Source organism: Ictalurus furcatus, chromosome 6 (assembly GCF_023375685.1).
Source record: "Ictalurus furcatus strain D&B chromosome 6, Billie_1.0, whole genome shotgun sequence".
In the NCBI taxonomy this organism is placed as follows: Eukaryota; Metazoa; Chordata; class Actinopteri; order Siluriformes; family Ictaluridae; genus Ictalurus; species Ictalurus furcatus.
In genome coordinates, this window is record NC_071260.1 from 22,219,235 (window position 1) to 22,236,941 (window position 17,707).

The 17,707-nt window shown below is 42.0% G+C and overlaps 2 protein-coding genes across 6 annotated transcripts in view; one reads left to right on the top strand and one right to left on the bottom strand.

The window, feature by feature from the left end:
- Positions 1 to 13,687, bottom strand: part of spc25 (SPC25 component of NDC80 kinetochore complex) — a 25,489-nt gene extending 11,802 nt beyond the window's left edge. The window contains exon 1 of one of the 3 annotated variants that reach the window (XM_053627145.1): positions 13,454 to 13,687. In XM_053627145.1, coding sequence (XP_053483120.1) covers positions 13,454 to 13,537 — 84 coding nt within the window. In that variant the 5' untranslated portion in view covers positions 13,538 to 13,687. Of the gene's footprint in view, positions 1 to 1,049; positions 1,192 to 13,453 lie in introns of those variants that run through there. The other 2 variants (XM_053627146.1, XM_053627147.1) reach the window with 2 other exon arrangements.
- tanc1b (tetratricopeptide repeat, ankyrin repeat and coiled-coil containing 1b) overlaps positions 1,493 to 17,707 on the top strand; it is a 157,591-nt gene continuing 141,376 nt past the window's right edge. For all 3 annotated transcript variants that reach the window (XM_053627140.1, XM_053627141.1, XM_053627142.1), the window contains exon 1: positions 1,493 to 1,686. The gene's annotated coding sequence lies outside the window, so the exon portion shown is untranslated. The remainder of the gene's footprint in view (positions 1,687 to 17,707) is intronic.

The following is a 17,707-nucleotide window of genomic DNA, read 5'->3' on the forward strand; positions in this document are numbered from 1 at the left end:
ATATGGATATAGTGTAGCTACCTTTAAAATTTAAACATAACTGGAGCATAATTACTTTTTTAGGGTAAAGCTTTAAACAGATATCGCTTTTTCTTTTCCGATACCAATACTGATACAGAAACTTTTAATATCAGTTGATACAAATACCCATCCGATATTGTTTTCTTTAAAATCTACCAAGCTTTAATTATTTTTTTAAAATGAAGCACTTAAATCATTTCACACAAAATCACTTACATTGCTAATATAATAAAGCTTAAAGTTTAAATCCTATTAAAAGCAATCCTAACTAAAGAAAAATCAATCGTCTTTAAATGTAAATATTTCCAGTTTCAACATTTTTTTTTCAAAACCAATTCCAATCTGTTATAGGGTCCGATATCCGATATGTTTCATTCAATATCCAATCCACCACTGTTGCTGGTATTGGCTCAGTGTTGATACTGGGTATCAGATCAGTACTTTAAAGGTATGCTGTGCAGATTTCTAGGTAAAAGATACTAAATGTACAAAAGGTACAGAAACTTGAGGGTACCATCCTTTTTCATCCTTACGGTGGCAGTGTTGATATTACTACTTTACATCTCTCTCTCTCTCTCTCTCTCTCTCACACACACACACACACACACACACACGCACACACACACACACACACACACAATTAAAGCATGTTCAGTTCACTTTGATTTGTTCTTACTACATCTCCTAACAGCAAACATGTGCAGGACATCTGCTTTTAGGTTCTGGTTCTATATTAAAGTCTGTCATTAAGCACACCACATCAGTCACAGTCCCTCTGCAGGAGACCAGCTCTGAGCACTGAGCTCACTCTACTGCAAAGGTCAAACTACATTAAAGGCCTCATGCACTCAGTACCTCCAGTCATGACCTCATTAACATGTTCTAGAACTCCCCTGTACATATGCCTTCTCCTGAGGTGACGATGCCAAGCGCTTCGATTACTTTAATAAGAACAAGGTTCTATAGTGTTCAGGTCTTCCCGTTATTTTCCCCTATATCACAGACAAAGCATAGAATATAGGCCTAACCTTTGCAAATATGAGTTGGAAATGAAGCTCTATTCTCTCTCTCTGTCTCTCTTTCTCTTTTCCCCTCTACTTCATCCTTACATGCTGATTACACAGAATGAAAATAAGTTTAATTTGAACAGCGTCATGCGGCTGTCGCAGAGTGGGAGGAGCCACGCGCGATACTTTGAAGAATTCTCCCCCCCAAAAAAGTTGGAGTCGACTCCCATTCTAACTCCAGGTGTTGGGAATCGATGGAGTCGATTCAAAGAGTCGACACACATCATTTTTTCATTTCAAAAACGAAAACACAGGACAGTAAATTAAGTAAACAGTGCAATACTACTTAAGTACACAATACATTATTTTCATTAATAGTTCGAGTGACAAGGGGTTTTGACACATTTACTAAAAAATTTGCGACATAACGAAAAACTGCCATTTTTTTCTGCCATGTTCTGTGCGCGAGCTTAAACTGAATCAATTTCACCCGTTTGGAATCGACTCCAACTCTTTTGTGTCGACTCTTGTTTTCCAACGCTTGTGTTGGGAGAGTCGACTCTTATAGGGATTGACTCCCAGCCCTTGAGAATTCACACGGAGAGGTAAAGCGCATGGGAAAGTTTTTCTCTGCCGGATAATTCATGATACAAAACAGGTATTTATTAAAGTTGTTGTTGTTGTTTTTTTTTAAGAGATATAGACGTCTAGAATGTGTTTGCCAACGGGTTATTATGAGTTTATCGCACTTCAGGAAGAAGTTGTGTAGTTTGGATAAAACGCTCCGCTAATGTACTCGTTCATTTTATGATGTGAAATGTAACTAGCTTGCTAACTTGGTCAGGAGAACAGGAATGTGCCGGGACTTGTCTCCTGTTAAACAGGGAAGTGAGAGCTTGGTGTGGAAAGAGTGTTTGTTTAAATTAAACATCATATGTGGTTTATTTAGTGTGTGTAAAAACTTTTAACGTGTTGAAATTTGTGGTTAACTTATTAGCCGAAGAGAAGTCTTTTTGACAGGTTAAAGTTCATCAGGGATTTTCTTTTAAACCGCCAGTGGACAAATAACGGTCACTTTCTGAACCACAGACAAGTCTTAAATAAAAAGAAGTTAGATTTAACTGCTTGGCTGTTTAGTTTTTATGCGTTTCTGAGTACGCTGTGTGTAACCGCTGAGACGCTGAGGTTAACTTCAGTGGCGTCCCTGGATACTCACTTCACTTCAGCCGGGGTTTCACCTCGCGCAGCATTTTACTGCTTTATTTACGACTTGAAATGTAAACTTACTGAAACTTTTAACTATCTGTATGTTGTTCAAAACATTAGTCTTATTTCCTCTAACAGTGTGCTGAAGAACTTTAATTCCGTTAACCTTAGAAGTATCACAAACCAGGTAGACTATCCATGTAAAACCAGGTAGTGTCAGGAACTGTGTGGATTTAAAGGAAGAACTAACCACGGTGAAGCCGAGCTGTGCGCGTGCGTGTGTGCGCGTGCGCGAAGCTGAGCTCTGTGTGTGCGCGAATCTGAGCCAGTGTGTGGTGTGGAGTTTACAGCACAATCTTTATTATGTAGGAGGGAGTGGAGCGGTCACCATGAGACGAGTTGGATGGGTTTTATAGGAGCTCGGATAGTTTGAAAGTTAACCAGCCCACCGAATCTTTTTCCACATGGATCTGAGTCATTAGGGCTCTCTCTCTGTGTGTGTGTGTGTGTGTGTGTGTGTGTGTGTGTCTCTGTCTCTGTCTCTGTGTGTGTATAGGGGGGTGGTGTGGAATTAAGGCGCTCCTCTTCACTGTACAGTGCAACTTGTTATTACAGAATGGACCTGATTTAGTAGAGTAGACCTTCCTGTGTTGGTCTGATTTAGTAGATTAGACCTTCCTGTGTTGGTCTGATTTTGTAGAGTAGACCTTCCTGTGTTGGTCTGATTTTGTACAGTAGACCTTCCTGTGTTGGTCTGCTTCAGTAGATTAGACCTTCCTGTGTTGGCCTGCTTTAGTAGATTAGACCTTCCTGTCTTTGTCTGCTTTAGTAGATTAGACCTTCCTGTCTTTGTCTGCTTTAGTAGATTAGACCTCCCTGTGTTGGTCAGATTCAGTAGATTAGACCTTCCTGTGTTGGTCAGATTCAGTAGATTAGACCTTCCTGTGTTGGTCAGATTCAGTAGATTAGACCTTCCTGTGTCGGTCAGATTCAGTAGATTAGACCTTCCTGTGTTTATCAGATTTAGTAGGCTTGAGCTCATACTCTTGGTGGTCCGCAAATGTTTGGACCTTAAAATCTGTTTTTGGCTCGATCGGTTTCCTTCCGAATGCATTTTTTCTGTTCGGTGAACATATTTTTAGATTTCATATTCTAGTGGTGGCTTGGTGGTTAGCACATTTGCCTCACAACTCTGGGGTTGGGGATTCGTATCCCATCTCCACCCTGTGTGCACATTCTCCCCATGTTTCGGGGGTTTCCTCCGGGTACTTTGGTTTCCTCTCCCTGTCATCTCTAAATTGTCTGCTGTGTGTGTGTGTGTGTGTGTGTGTGTGTGTGCTTGTGAAGTACGATCCATTGGCACCCTGTCCCGGTGTGTCCCTTGTCTTGTGCCCCGTGTACCATGGGATCCAGGCTCCCCGCTCCCCGTGACTGTAGGATAAGCGGTATAGAAGACGGATTAATGGATGAATATTATAGTGTGGATATTGGAGTGTGGCTCAACTGTTCTGAAGCTTTGCTAACATACTTAGACTTACTTAATGTCACTGAATGACTTTGGAGTCTACTCATAAATGGATTAAACGTGTGTAATTGTCAATGCGATGACATATTCTGAGAGGAGACGTTTATTTAGCATTTATTTGGACCGAGTCCCCAGTGTCAGTGCTTTGTAACTGTCTGAGATAAAGCTGTAAGTAAATGTTCACACACTGGAAGGTTTTCAGAAGTGTTATTAATTCAAGACCGAGAGGGGAAAAAGTTAATAACCGATAATGAAATGACTGTACAGCTGTTATAACATAAGTGATAAGAGGAACTTGTTTGCTGGATGTTCTACAATGTTGGACTTTATCTATAAATGATGTCTTTCTTTCAATAATAAAAAATGTTATTGCTGGGAAGTTGTTCTGGTACACGAGGAATACTTTGCCATGCTGTTATTGGAAAATAATCAACCTTTGGCTAAGACATCACAGCACTTCAGTTTTATTCCTTACTTATCACACATCCCTAGTCGTATCACTCTTGTGCTTGTGGAGTCATTTGGGTTATACATGTGCTTAAGTTTATTTAATAGTTGTGCTGTTTTCTCCTGGTACACTTGTTTTGAAAATGATTTCATTTCCGTCTCATTACACATCTGAGGACACTGCGTAATGACGGGCTTTTAAACCTGGCTGTTACATACTTAAAGATTCATTCTTGTCATTGAGTCTGAACAGTTTTCTCCAACTTAAGTGGTTCCCATGGCCAGATGGCAGATAACAGGTGTTGAGCACATGCTGTTGATTTTGAAGGAAGAGAACAGGGGCACTGACCTGACCGTTACAGCCACTACAGAACGTCCATTGTGTGGCAGATGAGTCCGTTTTTAAACCCAGATAAGACAGCCTTCATGGTTGAGTGATGATTTGTTGCGTATTACCATTTGAAATGTATGAAGTTTTGATATAATTGCACAACGGATTTTAGAGGTGATATCGTCATCCTGCTGGATTTATTTATTTATAATTTTTTTAAAAATGACTTTAGGTGTTATTGTTAGGGATGCTCCAATCAGGACTCTTGCAGCCAATACCGATTACTTGTCTTGTCGTCATGATCGGCTGATGTCGATACCGATCCCGATCGTTTAAGCTTTATATAAGTGATATGTATGCTTTCTGTTGACCGTTACTGTTAACCTTTTTTCCCCAGATAAATTAATACCACAGAAGTTGCCTTGGTTATATTTTTTACAGTAATGTTGTAGATTGTTTTAATTGAAAGTGAAATAAATAAGCACAACATTTTACAATGAACATTATAATAGGTTTTTAAAAATCCATGGCAAATGGCGAATTTTTCATTGTTTCTTGGGACCTCATAATAATTCCACACTGGTGATGACATGACTGCAGGGCTGCAACTAATGACTGCTTTCACAGTCGATTAATCAGACGATTATTTTTTTCGATTAATCGGATGGGGGGGCAAACTTTCAGTACTATTTTATTTCATTTATTTAAAATAGAATCCACAGACTGAGTGTTACAAATATAAACACGTATAAAAATGATAAAACTTTACATTGACACAACTGTTTGTTTATATATATGTATAAATAAGTATTTATGCATTAATTTAATGGATGCACAAAAAGCACTGAATTAAGCTACAGTCCTAAATTAATAATAAAATCTCACTTTCACTGCACCTTGTGGTTTCTGTTACTCACTGACTTTAACCATATTATTTTACTTATGTTTAATTTGATAATAGTGTTTTAATTAGACATTACAGATATTACTTGCACTACACTGTTTATCACCATGTATACACTTCTGTTGTAATAAATGACAGAATTATTCTGTATCGCGCAAACACAGCATGTAATGACAATAAACTGGAATTAAACTAAATCTTTTAAGCAACTCGCACCAGTTTCCCCAAGCCCTTAAACAGTGGAGAATTTTGGATATAAAGATTTTTGTGCATCAAAAATTGTTGCAGCTCTACATGTCTGCAGCGCTCAAGTTTAACGTCTTCACATGTTTTATGTCATCAAATTGCTATCGGTTTGTGAGATTGGCCAAATTTAGAGACTACCAGTCGAGTCATAGACTGTGATTATTGGCCGATACTGATTGACGGCCGATTGGAGCATCCCTAATTATTGTGCTAGAGGACTTCCTCCAGCCCTGTAATGATAATAAGGTTAAAACAAATACTGCACAAATACTATGCCCAAGTAGAGCCACTTTGCCGCAAGCACCCCAAGTGGCCATATGAATGAAACTTAATGGCAGAGTTCTTTGGCTCATTCTCCAGCACTAATAAAATGGGGTTTATGTTTGTCAATGGACTCGTAGATCACAGCGGGGACATTTTTATGATGCCTTGGTTGTCTTGGTGACTCTGGTGGCCTGTAGAGAACAGCACGATTAATAACACAGCCTGTGGTTGGAACTGGTGAGTGTGCAGTTTTCAATAGCCATGCTGTGTGAGGTTCAGTAATAATATATGGGTTCATGCAGAATTCAGTGCCACAACATTCATCACTTCTAAACCCTGTAGTTAGGCCTGGCTGTGTGACTCCAATTGTCATGAACTATTTGGATTACTTTTGTCTTAACCATTCCTTAATGAATAAAGAATAACATTAAGGGATTTGGTGTTGTGTGCCTGGGCAAAGAAATGTTTCAGATTCTGATAGATGACATCATTGATAGTATTGTAATGGATAATAGCTGGGCCATCATGGATTATGTAAGAAACGCCAAATCTGACCCAAGAGCTCATATTCAAAAATTCATTCTCCTAATAATTATAATGGATGGCATTAAATAGTTATTGATACCAGTCATGGTCCAGATCTGAAGGTGTTGTGTTCATTTTGAAAGGTCACTGAATTTATCATTGACTCTGTGATCTGTGTAGATCTTGACCTGTGAGCCTGTTCCCATGCAGGTTTATCTACTGCTTGTCTGTCAGGGTTTGGTTATTAGGTGAGAGCAGCGCTTCCAGTCCATTCCTTTTCATTGCATGTTATTGGAACAAGCATGAGTCAAGAACGTTTAATGTTTGTAACTAAACCCTACTCATTTGCCTTGAAGCTAAATGAACGTACTGAACGGAGTAATGAAGTGTACAGTATAATGAGTGCGCACTAGAAGAATTTCTGCTCAGCCAGTTAATGTTTAACAGTAATCAAATAACAGGGACCTCCTGTGTTTGGAACCTAGTTTTTATTTTTTTTGTTTTTTTACATTGGGCATGTTTAGTGTTTTTATTTGTTTGCAAGCATGTGTTGTGCTTGTTTTTGTTAGTGTTTTTTCTTCTTAATGCTAAAATGCCACAGGGAGCACAGGTTGTAAGGTACCAGATTTGACAGAATGGTGCGGTATCACCTGTCCTACTCAGGGAATCAGGGACACCCTTAAATTTTTCATTTTGTTATTCCTTTTATTTTCCTTTTTTAATCACTGCCAGTGCATTCACTCTGCCACACCCTGTCGAGTGCAATGTAGAACAGTTTATGATTATTTTGAAGCACTTTCTCTTTGCCCTGATTGGCAGATTTCTGGTTCTACTTTATGCAGATGTGGAAGGTGATATCTGCTTTGTTTAGTAATGGATAGTTAACTTTTTTTTTGTGATGGCTGTACCGGAGAACAGTGAGGCTTCATATCGCCTGCTGCTGTTTTGTATGTTGCAGTTCGACTGTACTGTCATGTCAGGTTGACCCTGTTTCCACAGCCGTAGGTCTAACAGTAAATCACGAGAAAACGTGTCTCAACTCGGACTCGGCACCTCACTGATATAACAAGATTGACACACCCTTCAACAGAACTCTTCCTTTTGCTCCTTCTCATACATTCTGTATGACTTTGTTGTAATGAAACGTCTTCATTTTATAAACAAATGACTTCTTTATCGGCGTGGAACATCTAATGGATGAAATTATGGTTTAGGTGAGTACAAGTTGGCTTTTGTGACTCAGATTTTTCTCTATGATGATTAATACAGCTTCCAAATCTGACCGTGGGAAAATTGAGTAACAATTTTGATCATTTATTTTTTTAACACGTCCCTCTGATGGCTCAAAGTCGTGCAATCGGTTTAGGTTGAAATCAGTAATATGCGGTTTCGCCTACGCCTGTTTTATACTGTGTGACTTCAGGAGATTATTGTGTATTACACTGTACAAGATGATCCCAAAACATCTTGGCTGAATTCTATAACACACTGTGAACTAACGTGTTCCCCACGCCAGATTATACGATGAAAATATTCTAATGGCAGACCTGCGATTAAGCAAAGTTAATACATTCTGCTTAAATCATCAACCACACAGTGTGAACTTGACAGATTGCATAAATATAAACAATCCCTTGGTATAATAGTAGCAATGTTGTGTCTAGAGAAAGCTCAAGGAGAAGAGAAGGTTGGAGCAGTTCATAAAAGACGTGCAATTGCAATTTAGCCAATTCAAATAGTTTTCTCTAAAAAAAAAAAAAAAGTACAGAAAACTTTACAAGTTGTATCACAAATAATATAAAAAAGGCCACAGCACAATTGAGCAAAAAACACCAACAAAAAACAAAAAAAAGCACCTCTGCGAAATCCTGTACGGACTGACTCATTTTCCATACCGCTTATCCGACACAGAATCGCACGGAGCCTGGAGCATATCCAAGGGAACTTGGGGTCCAAGGCAGGGGGCAACCTGGACGGGGTGCCAACCCATCACAGGGCACAATCACACACACATTCACACACACACATTCACGCACTACGTAGAATTTGGAAATGTCAGTCAGCCTGTAGCACATGTCTTTGGATTGGGGGAGGAAACCAGAGTACCTGGAGGAAACCTCCGAAGCACGGGGAGAAAATACAAACTGCGCGCACAGGGTGGGATTCAAACCCCCAACTCCGGAGGTGCGAGGCAAACGTGCTAACCACTAAGCCCCCCGGCCCCCTAACATAATCTTAATCATAAAAGATTGTTAGCTGTATAGCTGTCCCTAGAGTTTCATGTAATCCTGTGCTGTCCTCTTAGTGGTGACCCCCCCCCCCCCATTTTCTAGAATTTGGTAATCTGCCAGTTCCACACGACCAGCCAGCTCTCCTGTATCATACAACAGCGACCAGCCATTCTTCCACATACATAAGTTCACAGACGCCCACCATTGGCTAGTGTTGCTGTGATTGACAGGTGAGGGCCAAAGTATGCCATCTTTCCCACTCAGAGTGCACAGCCAGTTTTACTTTCTTGGCTCCTGGCCATGGATAGATGTAACATTGTAGGGAATTAAGCTCGTGATCTCCCGATGAAAGGGTGAACGCTTTCCTGTCGTCGTTGAATCACGACCAAAGAATTCTTTTAGGACATGCAGTATTTGTCTGCCGAATATAAACCCAGGCTTTTTTCATACTCTAATCGTGTGTAGTGTAATCTTTTCAGATGCGTGTTGGATATCATCCACATTAAAAAGATAATATGAATAACCTAAAAAAAGTCATATTTGGCCGGTAAATTGGACATGAGCACTCGGGCTTGCAGTCAGGTCATAGCCTGCGCTGAGGACATCTAATTAGTATCAGTTGAAAACACATGAGTTTGCTTAGATCCAGACCAATGCTTTGTGGATACATTTTCCGTTCCAGCTAAATTAGACACAGCTTTTAACAGACCACAGACAACTCAGCAATCTTTAAAAATTGCCTGTCTGTAAAACACACTGTTTGACTAATCCCTCGTCCTTCCAGGGACCATAGCGATGTCATCCTAATGGGTTCATTCTTACATGACTGAAAGGGTGTTCTTCTGTTCTCTTTCTCCGAGTAGAAAACAAAACACTCGCTATACTTCTTTGTCATCGATTTAACTGAACTGAATATTTAAAAGGTAACATTAATTACTTAGTTCAAGTAATTCATGTACTTTCTTTTAACATTGCTGGGCCACGAAATAGAATAATGTACAGTGGTGGACACGTCAACATTTTTTTTTCAGTAAATAGATTTCCAGTGAGGCTATTCACATGAAATTTTCACCAGACATCAGCTTTAACTCATACTCTGTGTCATTCCGCTTTATTACACATAACTTAATATACGGACTTTAATGTTTGGATTTCTTTATACGTGTGGATTTTTTTGAGTTAATACCAAAGTCTGGTGAAAATTTCACGTGAATAATCTCATCGGAAATATATTTACCGCGAAAAAAAGTTCTATACACACACACACACACACACACACACACTCATATATACATATATATATATATATATATATATATATATATATATATATACATATATATATATATATATATATATAAATGTAATATATATAAATTAATCTAATATCTGAATCCTTATCGTTAAATCATCATCATCCTTAAAAATGAGCGCACACAGGAAAAGAGTACTTATTTATCTTAATTAATCATGTTTTTTTAATGTAATTCTGTTTTTGGCTCAGCGAAGTTGGCAGAAATGTAACCAAAAGAAACGTGCGTTAATCTCATCACATGAGTTTAAACATTCTCACTATTTCTTGCTCTTGTTTTTGAGCACTGTGCGCCTCACTTCTTAAAAAATAAATAAATAAATAAAATAATAAAGCACATTACTTTGATTAATGTTTGATAGCTAAAGATGTGCTAATTTGTTTTTACTGCATGAAAGTTTCACGCTCTCGCTGAACACCTGTGAAAGATAGCCAGTGTATGGTGTCTGTTTCTTTGCTCATAGTCAACGACTCCAGTCAACATGTGTAAATCTGGAGAGATTTGACACCCGAGAACTTTAGCCGAGCTCATGATGAATGTGAAATGGGATTGAGATAAAATTCTGATCGGCATGTTCAGACATATCAGACAGTGTTTGATTTCATTGGCTCATGTGAAAGTGGCCTAAATCATGATTAATGACGGTGTGAACAAGTCACGCTGAATTTTCAGACACATCTGGTTCACATATAAAGAACAAGACTGGCCTGCAACGTGAATGTAGCCGTAGATTGTGTCAGCACAGAAGAATACGAAGGCAGTTTTATATAGGACGCCCAGAAGATGAGCGCTGCTGATGTATTCAGATATTCAGATCTGTGTAATCTTGACTTTGTATCCTGATGAGGAGGAGGAGGAAGATGATGAGGAGGAGGATGGTGAGGATGATGAGGAAGAGGTGGATGAGGAGGAGGAGGATGATGATGAGGATGTGTATGATTTAACTAACTATCGTGATGCTTAAGTTTTCTTTTTCCTCATTCAAACATCCCTCTCAATCTTCGAAGTCATCAATGATCATATTTTTCCCCATTCTGATACTTAATTAGAACATTATCATCTTTCCTTTCATATCAGTGGAAACTGTGAAACTCTATCCTGGCAGTCCATTGTTTCGTGGTTGCTCATTTCCCGTTTCCAGGTGAAGAACTCGTGCTCTCCTGCTTTCACCTCTTATTTAGAATGACATTTATAATGGAATAAAAATTAGCAATGTCCATTTACATGCCCTTATTTATTTGGCAAATGTTCTGAATTCATTCATTAAAGGTCTATAGCCTGTTTAATTTCTCTGACCGGTGTTTAAACATGTTCTGCGCTCAGTGCAGAAAAGGGTCACAGATCTTTGTGTTTTGGTTTTGTGGTTGTCGTGACAACTTCTGTCGATCCCGAAGAACCATTCATGTAGAATGGGTCTGATGAAAAGGAGCAGTGGTTAGGCGAAGGAGAGCGCAAATAAGGAAAGCTAAACTGGAGAAGTCTAGCTGAAGTTTGCTTCATTTCCTATTGTTCAAACTGTCAACACACACACACACGCACACACACACACACACACACACACACACACACACACACACACACACTCTCTGAATGTGTGAGAGGTACAAATACCGGAGGCTATCACCTAAACAATGCCACATCCGCTTAATCGGCACTTCCCTGCTTCTCAGATGCTACACATGTCTGAGTTTAACATTTTAAGCATTTTAACATTATGGACACACAAGTAACTCTGCATTTGACTAGACATTTTTCAACTTGACAGACTTATTGTTATGCAAGACCGTTGATTTGAAAAAAAACAATTGTGTACACACAGAATGTAATACATTGCCTGTGTATTTGCTTCACTGCACCATGCTGCTTCTGAAGAAATAAGTCATTTTCAAAAAGACATGGCATTCCCAGGGATGCTCTTTTAGTTAGATAATACACACAGCTTAAATGGCAGTAGAGGCTTTGAGGCAGCGAGTCTCTTATCAGCACACGAGGGATAAACGTGCTCTCTTGTGCTCAGGCTATCTGCTTTGAGATTCTTTGTGTTTTCTGTTGAAGTTCTGTGTTTCTGTCTTTTCTCCATTTTTCAAATTTATTTATTTATTTATTTATATAACTTTTTTGATGCTGGTCTCTCTGTACAGCATGTTTGATGACACAGATAAGTGTGTTGTTTTAATTACGTTTCAGGGTCACATACGGTGGCAGTTAGAATTAACAAGGGATGAACTCTTCCTGCCCTCACTCTCTGTAGTTGAATCTACGAGTCTGTTCACCTTGTGACTTTATTTACTTTGCTCCAGTATGTAATCTACACTCTTCTCCCAATCCTTATTTTCTTTTCTCTGTCCTCTCTTGGATGGACTGTATACTGAATGTTCCACAAAAATCTGTATTTTTTTTTAATTTGTGGATGAAAACACACACGAAGCTCAGTCCTCAGTCGATACAGGATTTTGCAGTTTTTTTTTGTGGTTGTTGTGGCCAAAAATGCTTAATTAAAAAATAAATCAATCAATCAATTTTGCAGAAAACTACTTGACTTGGTGAAATTCCACGAAATTGTTTTGCACATTCTTTCGCAATGATGTTTATTAGTAAATGAGACCTTTTAAGCTGTACTTGTGTTTGAGGCACATGAATCAAAGAGGACTCTGGCTGAATGAGCGTTTTGATGATGTCACATGACCCGTCTTGGCCCAAATCTGCAGATAATCTGTGGTAATTTTGAAAACTTTCAAGGTTCTCAGAATATTGAGGAGTTTCCTTGATTTTTACACTAATTTCTGCAATTGCAAAATCGTGACTTCCTGGAGGGACTGGAAGCTTGGTTTGTATGTATTCTCAGATGAAGTGACCAGCTCCTCATTTGTGCACTTATATTCTTTAAGCAAGATTATGCAAGCGGAGTTGCCCGCATACCACTTTATTATCTTCATGTCAACAGATTTGCAAAGTTAACGCAGCCAAAAATATCTGCTCTCTTGCAATATGTTTTGCTGCGCTCAGGGCTGAAACACAAGTCCATTTCGTAAAGTCTGTGTGAAGTCTGTAAAGTGAGAACAGTTCTACCCTCGACCCATGTCCAATTCTTCCTGCTTGACAGCAAATGGAGAGAGTGAGAATGTTAACGGTATATTGGGTAGAAAAGCTCAGCCAGTTTCTACTTCTAATTTTCTTTTTTTATAATTGCTATAATTGGCCAAGAGATCTGAAAATCATTTGTTCATAACATGAACTACAACAACCTAATTAAAGAAATGCATTAACAAGAAATTAGCTAATGTACATGTGGGAGTAGAGAAGAGTTTAGAATTGTAAATATGACTCGTATCTAATATAACATAATGTAATATATAATAGACTCAATATAATCAGTTTCACATCGGACTGATCGTGCTCTTCTATTTTCGTAGAAAGGAAAATGCACTCTTACCGTCAACTCACTTGTTTGTTTGTTTAGGAGATTTATCCATGGGAACTGCTGTGAGTTCTTCAATACTGTATGAACGCTTGGCATTTCCTGTTCTTTTCTCGGGCTAAATGCTGTCCTGACAGTGTTCTGATGGAGAGGATAAAAGACTGGAAACCTGCCAATGCACTCAATCCCAGGCTTGTGTGTAACTCAATACGATATTGGGAAGTCTGCTGAAAATGTTCAAAGAAAACCTTCAATGTGTCTGCAGTGTTATCTAGAATACCTCCACCAAAGGTTTAAGGAAAGGGTTAAGTAGCTTAGTCCTTTTTCCTCAACTCCAACATACAACATAGGCTCATGTAACCTTCCAAAAGCTGAACAAATCTTCACGTTACATGAGACTTGAGCACAGCACTGTCGAATTCTCTGATTGGTCAGATGTTGATTTAATGTTCTGCAAAAACATAATTTGGACAGTAGCTCCAACTGCAAGGTTTATATTAATGCACTCGTTCTAATGCATATAGATACTTACAGGGGGCGCATGGTGGCTTAGTGTTTAGTGCGTTCGCCTCACACCTCCAGGGTCAGGGATTCGATTCCCACCGTGGCCCTGTGTGTGTGGAGTTTGCATGTTCTCCCCGTGCTGCGGGGGTTTCCTCCGGGTACTCCGGTTTCCTCCCCCAGTCCAAAGACCTGCATGGTAGGCTGATTGGCATGTCCAAAGTGTCCGTAGTGTGTGAGTGGGTATGTGAATGCATACGTGATTGTGCCCTGCGATGGATAGGCACCCTGTCCAGGTGTACACCACCTTGTGCCCGATGTTCCCTGTTATAGGCTCCAGGTTTCCCCGTGAGCCTGAAGAAGGTTAAGCGGTACAGAAGATGGGTGGATGGATACTTACAGCAAACCTTGCAGCTAAATGAATTTTAAAATGTATGCAGTTGTTGAAATGGTGAGGGTTTTGGTGGGATGTACATTTAGCGTTTTTTGGAAGTCTGCAGCGTCAGCGATTTGTAATTGTCAGAGGTGAAACTGTAAGGCGAAAGCCTTTAGGGCTTTGAGGTTAATCAATAACATGACGAGCTGCATTTTTTGTCTTATTTACTTCAAGAGAGAGAGTGACAAAAAGGAGAGGCTTGTGAGGGAACCACTGTTTATAGCTGTTATAACGTAAGTGAGAGCAGGACCTAAACTTGTTTTGTGGAAATTCCATTAGGGCTACACAATTAATCAAATATCGATCTCTATTATGATTTTGACTGCTCACGATTACATGAACGTGATCGACTGCGATATTGACGTTTAAAGTTCGTCCTCCGGTCATAGGAAACTTCACTGCAGATCAAATCAAACGTTTCTTAAACTTGCAGCCAGTCACCTTAGAGCGGTGCAGGGATGACATCATTTTGTACGCCAAAACCTGGAAACGAGTTCGCATTTTAGCCTTTCCGATTCCATCGTGGCAAAGTCAGTGGATTTTTTTTTTTTTTTATGGGATTTTGATTGAAAGCCTGAAATAAGGTCTGTGGTGAACACAAGCTCAAAATATTTTCATGTTTTATTCTAGGACATAAAATACAATAGTAAAACCCCACTCATGAGTTTTTAAAAAGCTTTTAAGTGTATTGAGCACTACGCCCTTAGGGATGCTGCTGGTCAGAGGTGTGGTGGTATTGGAAATGGTGTTACTACCTTGTTGCATTCTGTGCTTTTAAAGTCATTTCTTAATGCCGAGATGTGAGATGAAGGTATGTGGTGGTAACAGCTATGTACTGTAGGGATTTTAGCCAGCGGTGGGCGGAGCACAGACACACAGGAGGCTGTTTCAGTGTTATGGGAGATTTATTTAAGACAATCGGTGAGTGGGGGTGCGTGTGTGGGTGCGCGTGTGGGTGCGTGTGTGTGTGTGTGGGTTGAAGGGCGATCTGGCGGTAAGGGTCTCAGCCGTCGGCGGTTACAGCTAAGGGGCAGGGCGGAGCAGTCACTCGCGTCGGGGTCGCCTGAAACCTGAACAAAACACACAGTAGCGATTAGCAGAGAGGCACGCGTCGGCAAAACTGCATAAAACACGCCAGAGATTTGCGCACATGCTTGGAGATACTTCTCTCTCGCTGCGAGTGGAATATCGCCCTTTTATACTCTCCCCTCGCTTGCTGGATGGTGGAATTCTTCCGCACGGTGCACCATTCACGAGCCGTGGGTGTGTTGGCAGCCCCACCCCGCCGCCACGTGCTCTCTGGCCGTCCAAAACATTTGGTGGCGCTGAAGCGGAACTGTCTCTTCTGTGCCACTGCAGCAGTCGCGCAAGGAGCGATCTTTGTTTCCTGTGCCCCGGCTACCGGCCTGGCACCACAGTACCCCCCCCCAGCTCCGAGCCTACTGCCGCCGCGTGTCGGGCCCACAGGGCGTCCCGTCTTGAGAGGCCATCTGCATTTCCGTGTTGGGTCCCTGCTGGACCTGGAATAAGAAATCTTGTAGGGAGAGGAACCACCGAGTCACCCGGGCGTTAGTGTCCTTGGCCTTGGCCATCCACTGGAGTGGGGCGTGCTCTGTCACCAGGACGAAGTTCCGCCCAGCCAGGTAGTGCGGTAGTTCCTCTATGCCCCCCTTTATTGCTAGTGCCTCCCTCTCCACGGCCGCATATTTCCTCTCTGCTGGGGAAGAACTTTCGACTAATGTAGAGGACCGGGTGCTCCTCCCCGTCGAAGGTCTGTGAGAGGACCGCGCCCAGCCCGGTTTCTGACGCATCTGTGTGCACGGTGAATGGGAGGGCGAAGTCCGGGTTACGTAGTATGGGGGCGCTGGGGAGGGCTTCCTTCAGGTCCTGGAATGCCCGCTCTGCGTCTGTAGACCATTTCACCCGGTCCGGCTGGCCCTTCTTTGTGAGATCTGAGAGGGGGAGGCTAGAGAGGAGAAGTTAGGTACAAACCTACGGTAGTACCCCGCCAACCCCAGGAAGGCACGTACCTGTTTTTTTGTCGAAGGTCGAGGATAACCCTTTACTGCCTCAATTTTCTTCGCCTGTGGCTTGAGTAAGCCCCAGCCAATATGGTACCCGAGGTACTGTGCCTCGGTCAGCCCCAGGTGGCACTTTTTGGGGTTGGCTGTCAGCCTGGCCTTCCGGAGCTCCTCCAGGACTTCCCCCAGGTGGAACAGGTGGTCTGACCAGGTGGAGGAGTGAATGACCACATCGTCCAGGTAGGCGGCTGTGAAGGCACGATGGGGTCGCAGGACAATGTCCATCAGCCTCTGGAACGTCGCGGGAGCTCCATGTAGCCCAAAGGGGAGGACCTGGTATTGCCAGTGGCCGTTCGCCGTGCTGAAGGCCGTCTTCGGTCTCGCCTCTGGGGCCAGCGCCACTTGCCAGTACCCCTTTGTTAAGTCCAGGGTGGAGATGAAACGAGCCCTCCCCAATCGCTCCACTAGGTCGTCCACCCAGGGGAGAGGATAACTGTCAAACTCTGAGACCTGGTTTAGCTTCCGAAAGTCATTGCAGAGGCGCATACTTCCATCAGGCTTTGGTACGACTACGATAGGGCTGTACCAGGGGCTGTTGGACTCCTCTATGATGTTGTCCCGCAGCATCCGGCTGACCTCCTCCTCGATAGCCCTACGGCGGGCCTCCGGGACCCGATAGGGCTGCTGCCGCACCACCACTCCCGGCTGAGTCTTGATTTCATGCTGTACCAGCTGCGTCATGCCTGGGGAGGTAGAAAAAACATTGGTAAATTGCCCCACTAACTCTGTCAGCTCCTGCTTCTGGGCGGGGGTGAGTTCTTCGCCCAGTTGGACTAAGGTGCCCTGGTCGTGACCTGTGTGTAGGGCCGCAAACACAGGCAGTACTGGTTCTGGCTCTATCCACCTTTTCAGCAGGTTTATGTGGTACGTTTGTGTGTCTGCTCGCTTACCGGGCTGCTGCAGGCGATAATTCACGGGACCTCTCCTCTCGAGGACCGTATATGGGCCCTGCCACCGAGCTAGGAATTTGCAGGAGCTGCTGGACACTAGCAGGAGTACCCGATCACCAGGTTGGAACTTGCGGGGTTGCGTTGGGCGGTTGTACACTCGTTTCTGTTCCTCCTGGGCGTCTCTCATATGTTCCGGGATGATCGGGGCCACTTGGTCGATCTTCTCCTGCATCTCCTGTACATACTCGATGACCGAGCAGAACGGGGAAGGCTGTTCTTCCCAGGCTTCCCGTGCCACGTCCAGCAGTCCATGCAGCCGCCGTCCGGAGAGGAGCTTGAAGGGTGTGAAGCCCGTGGATGC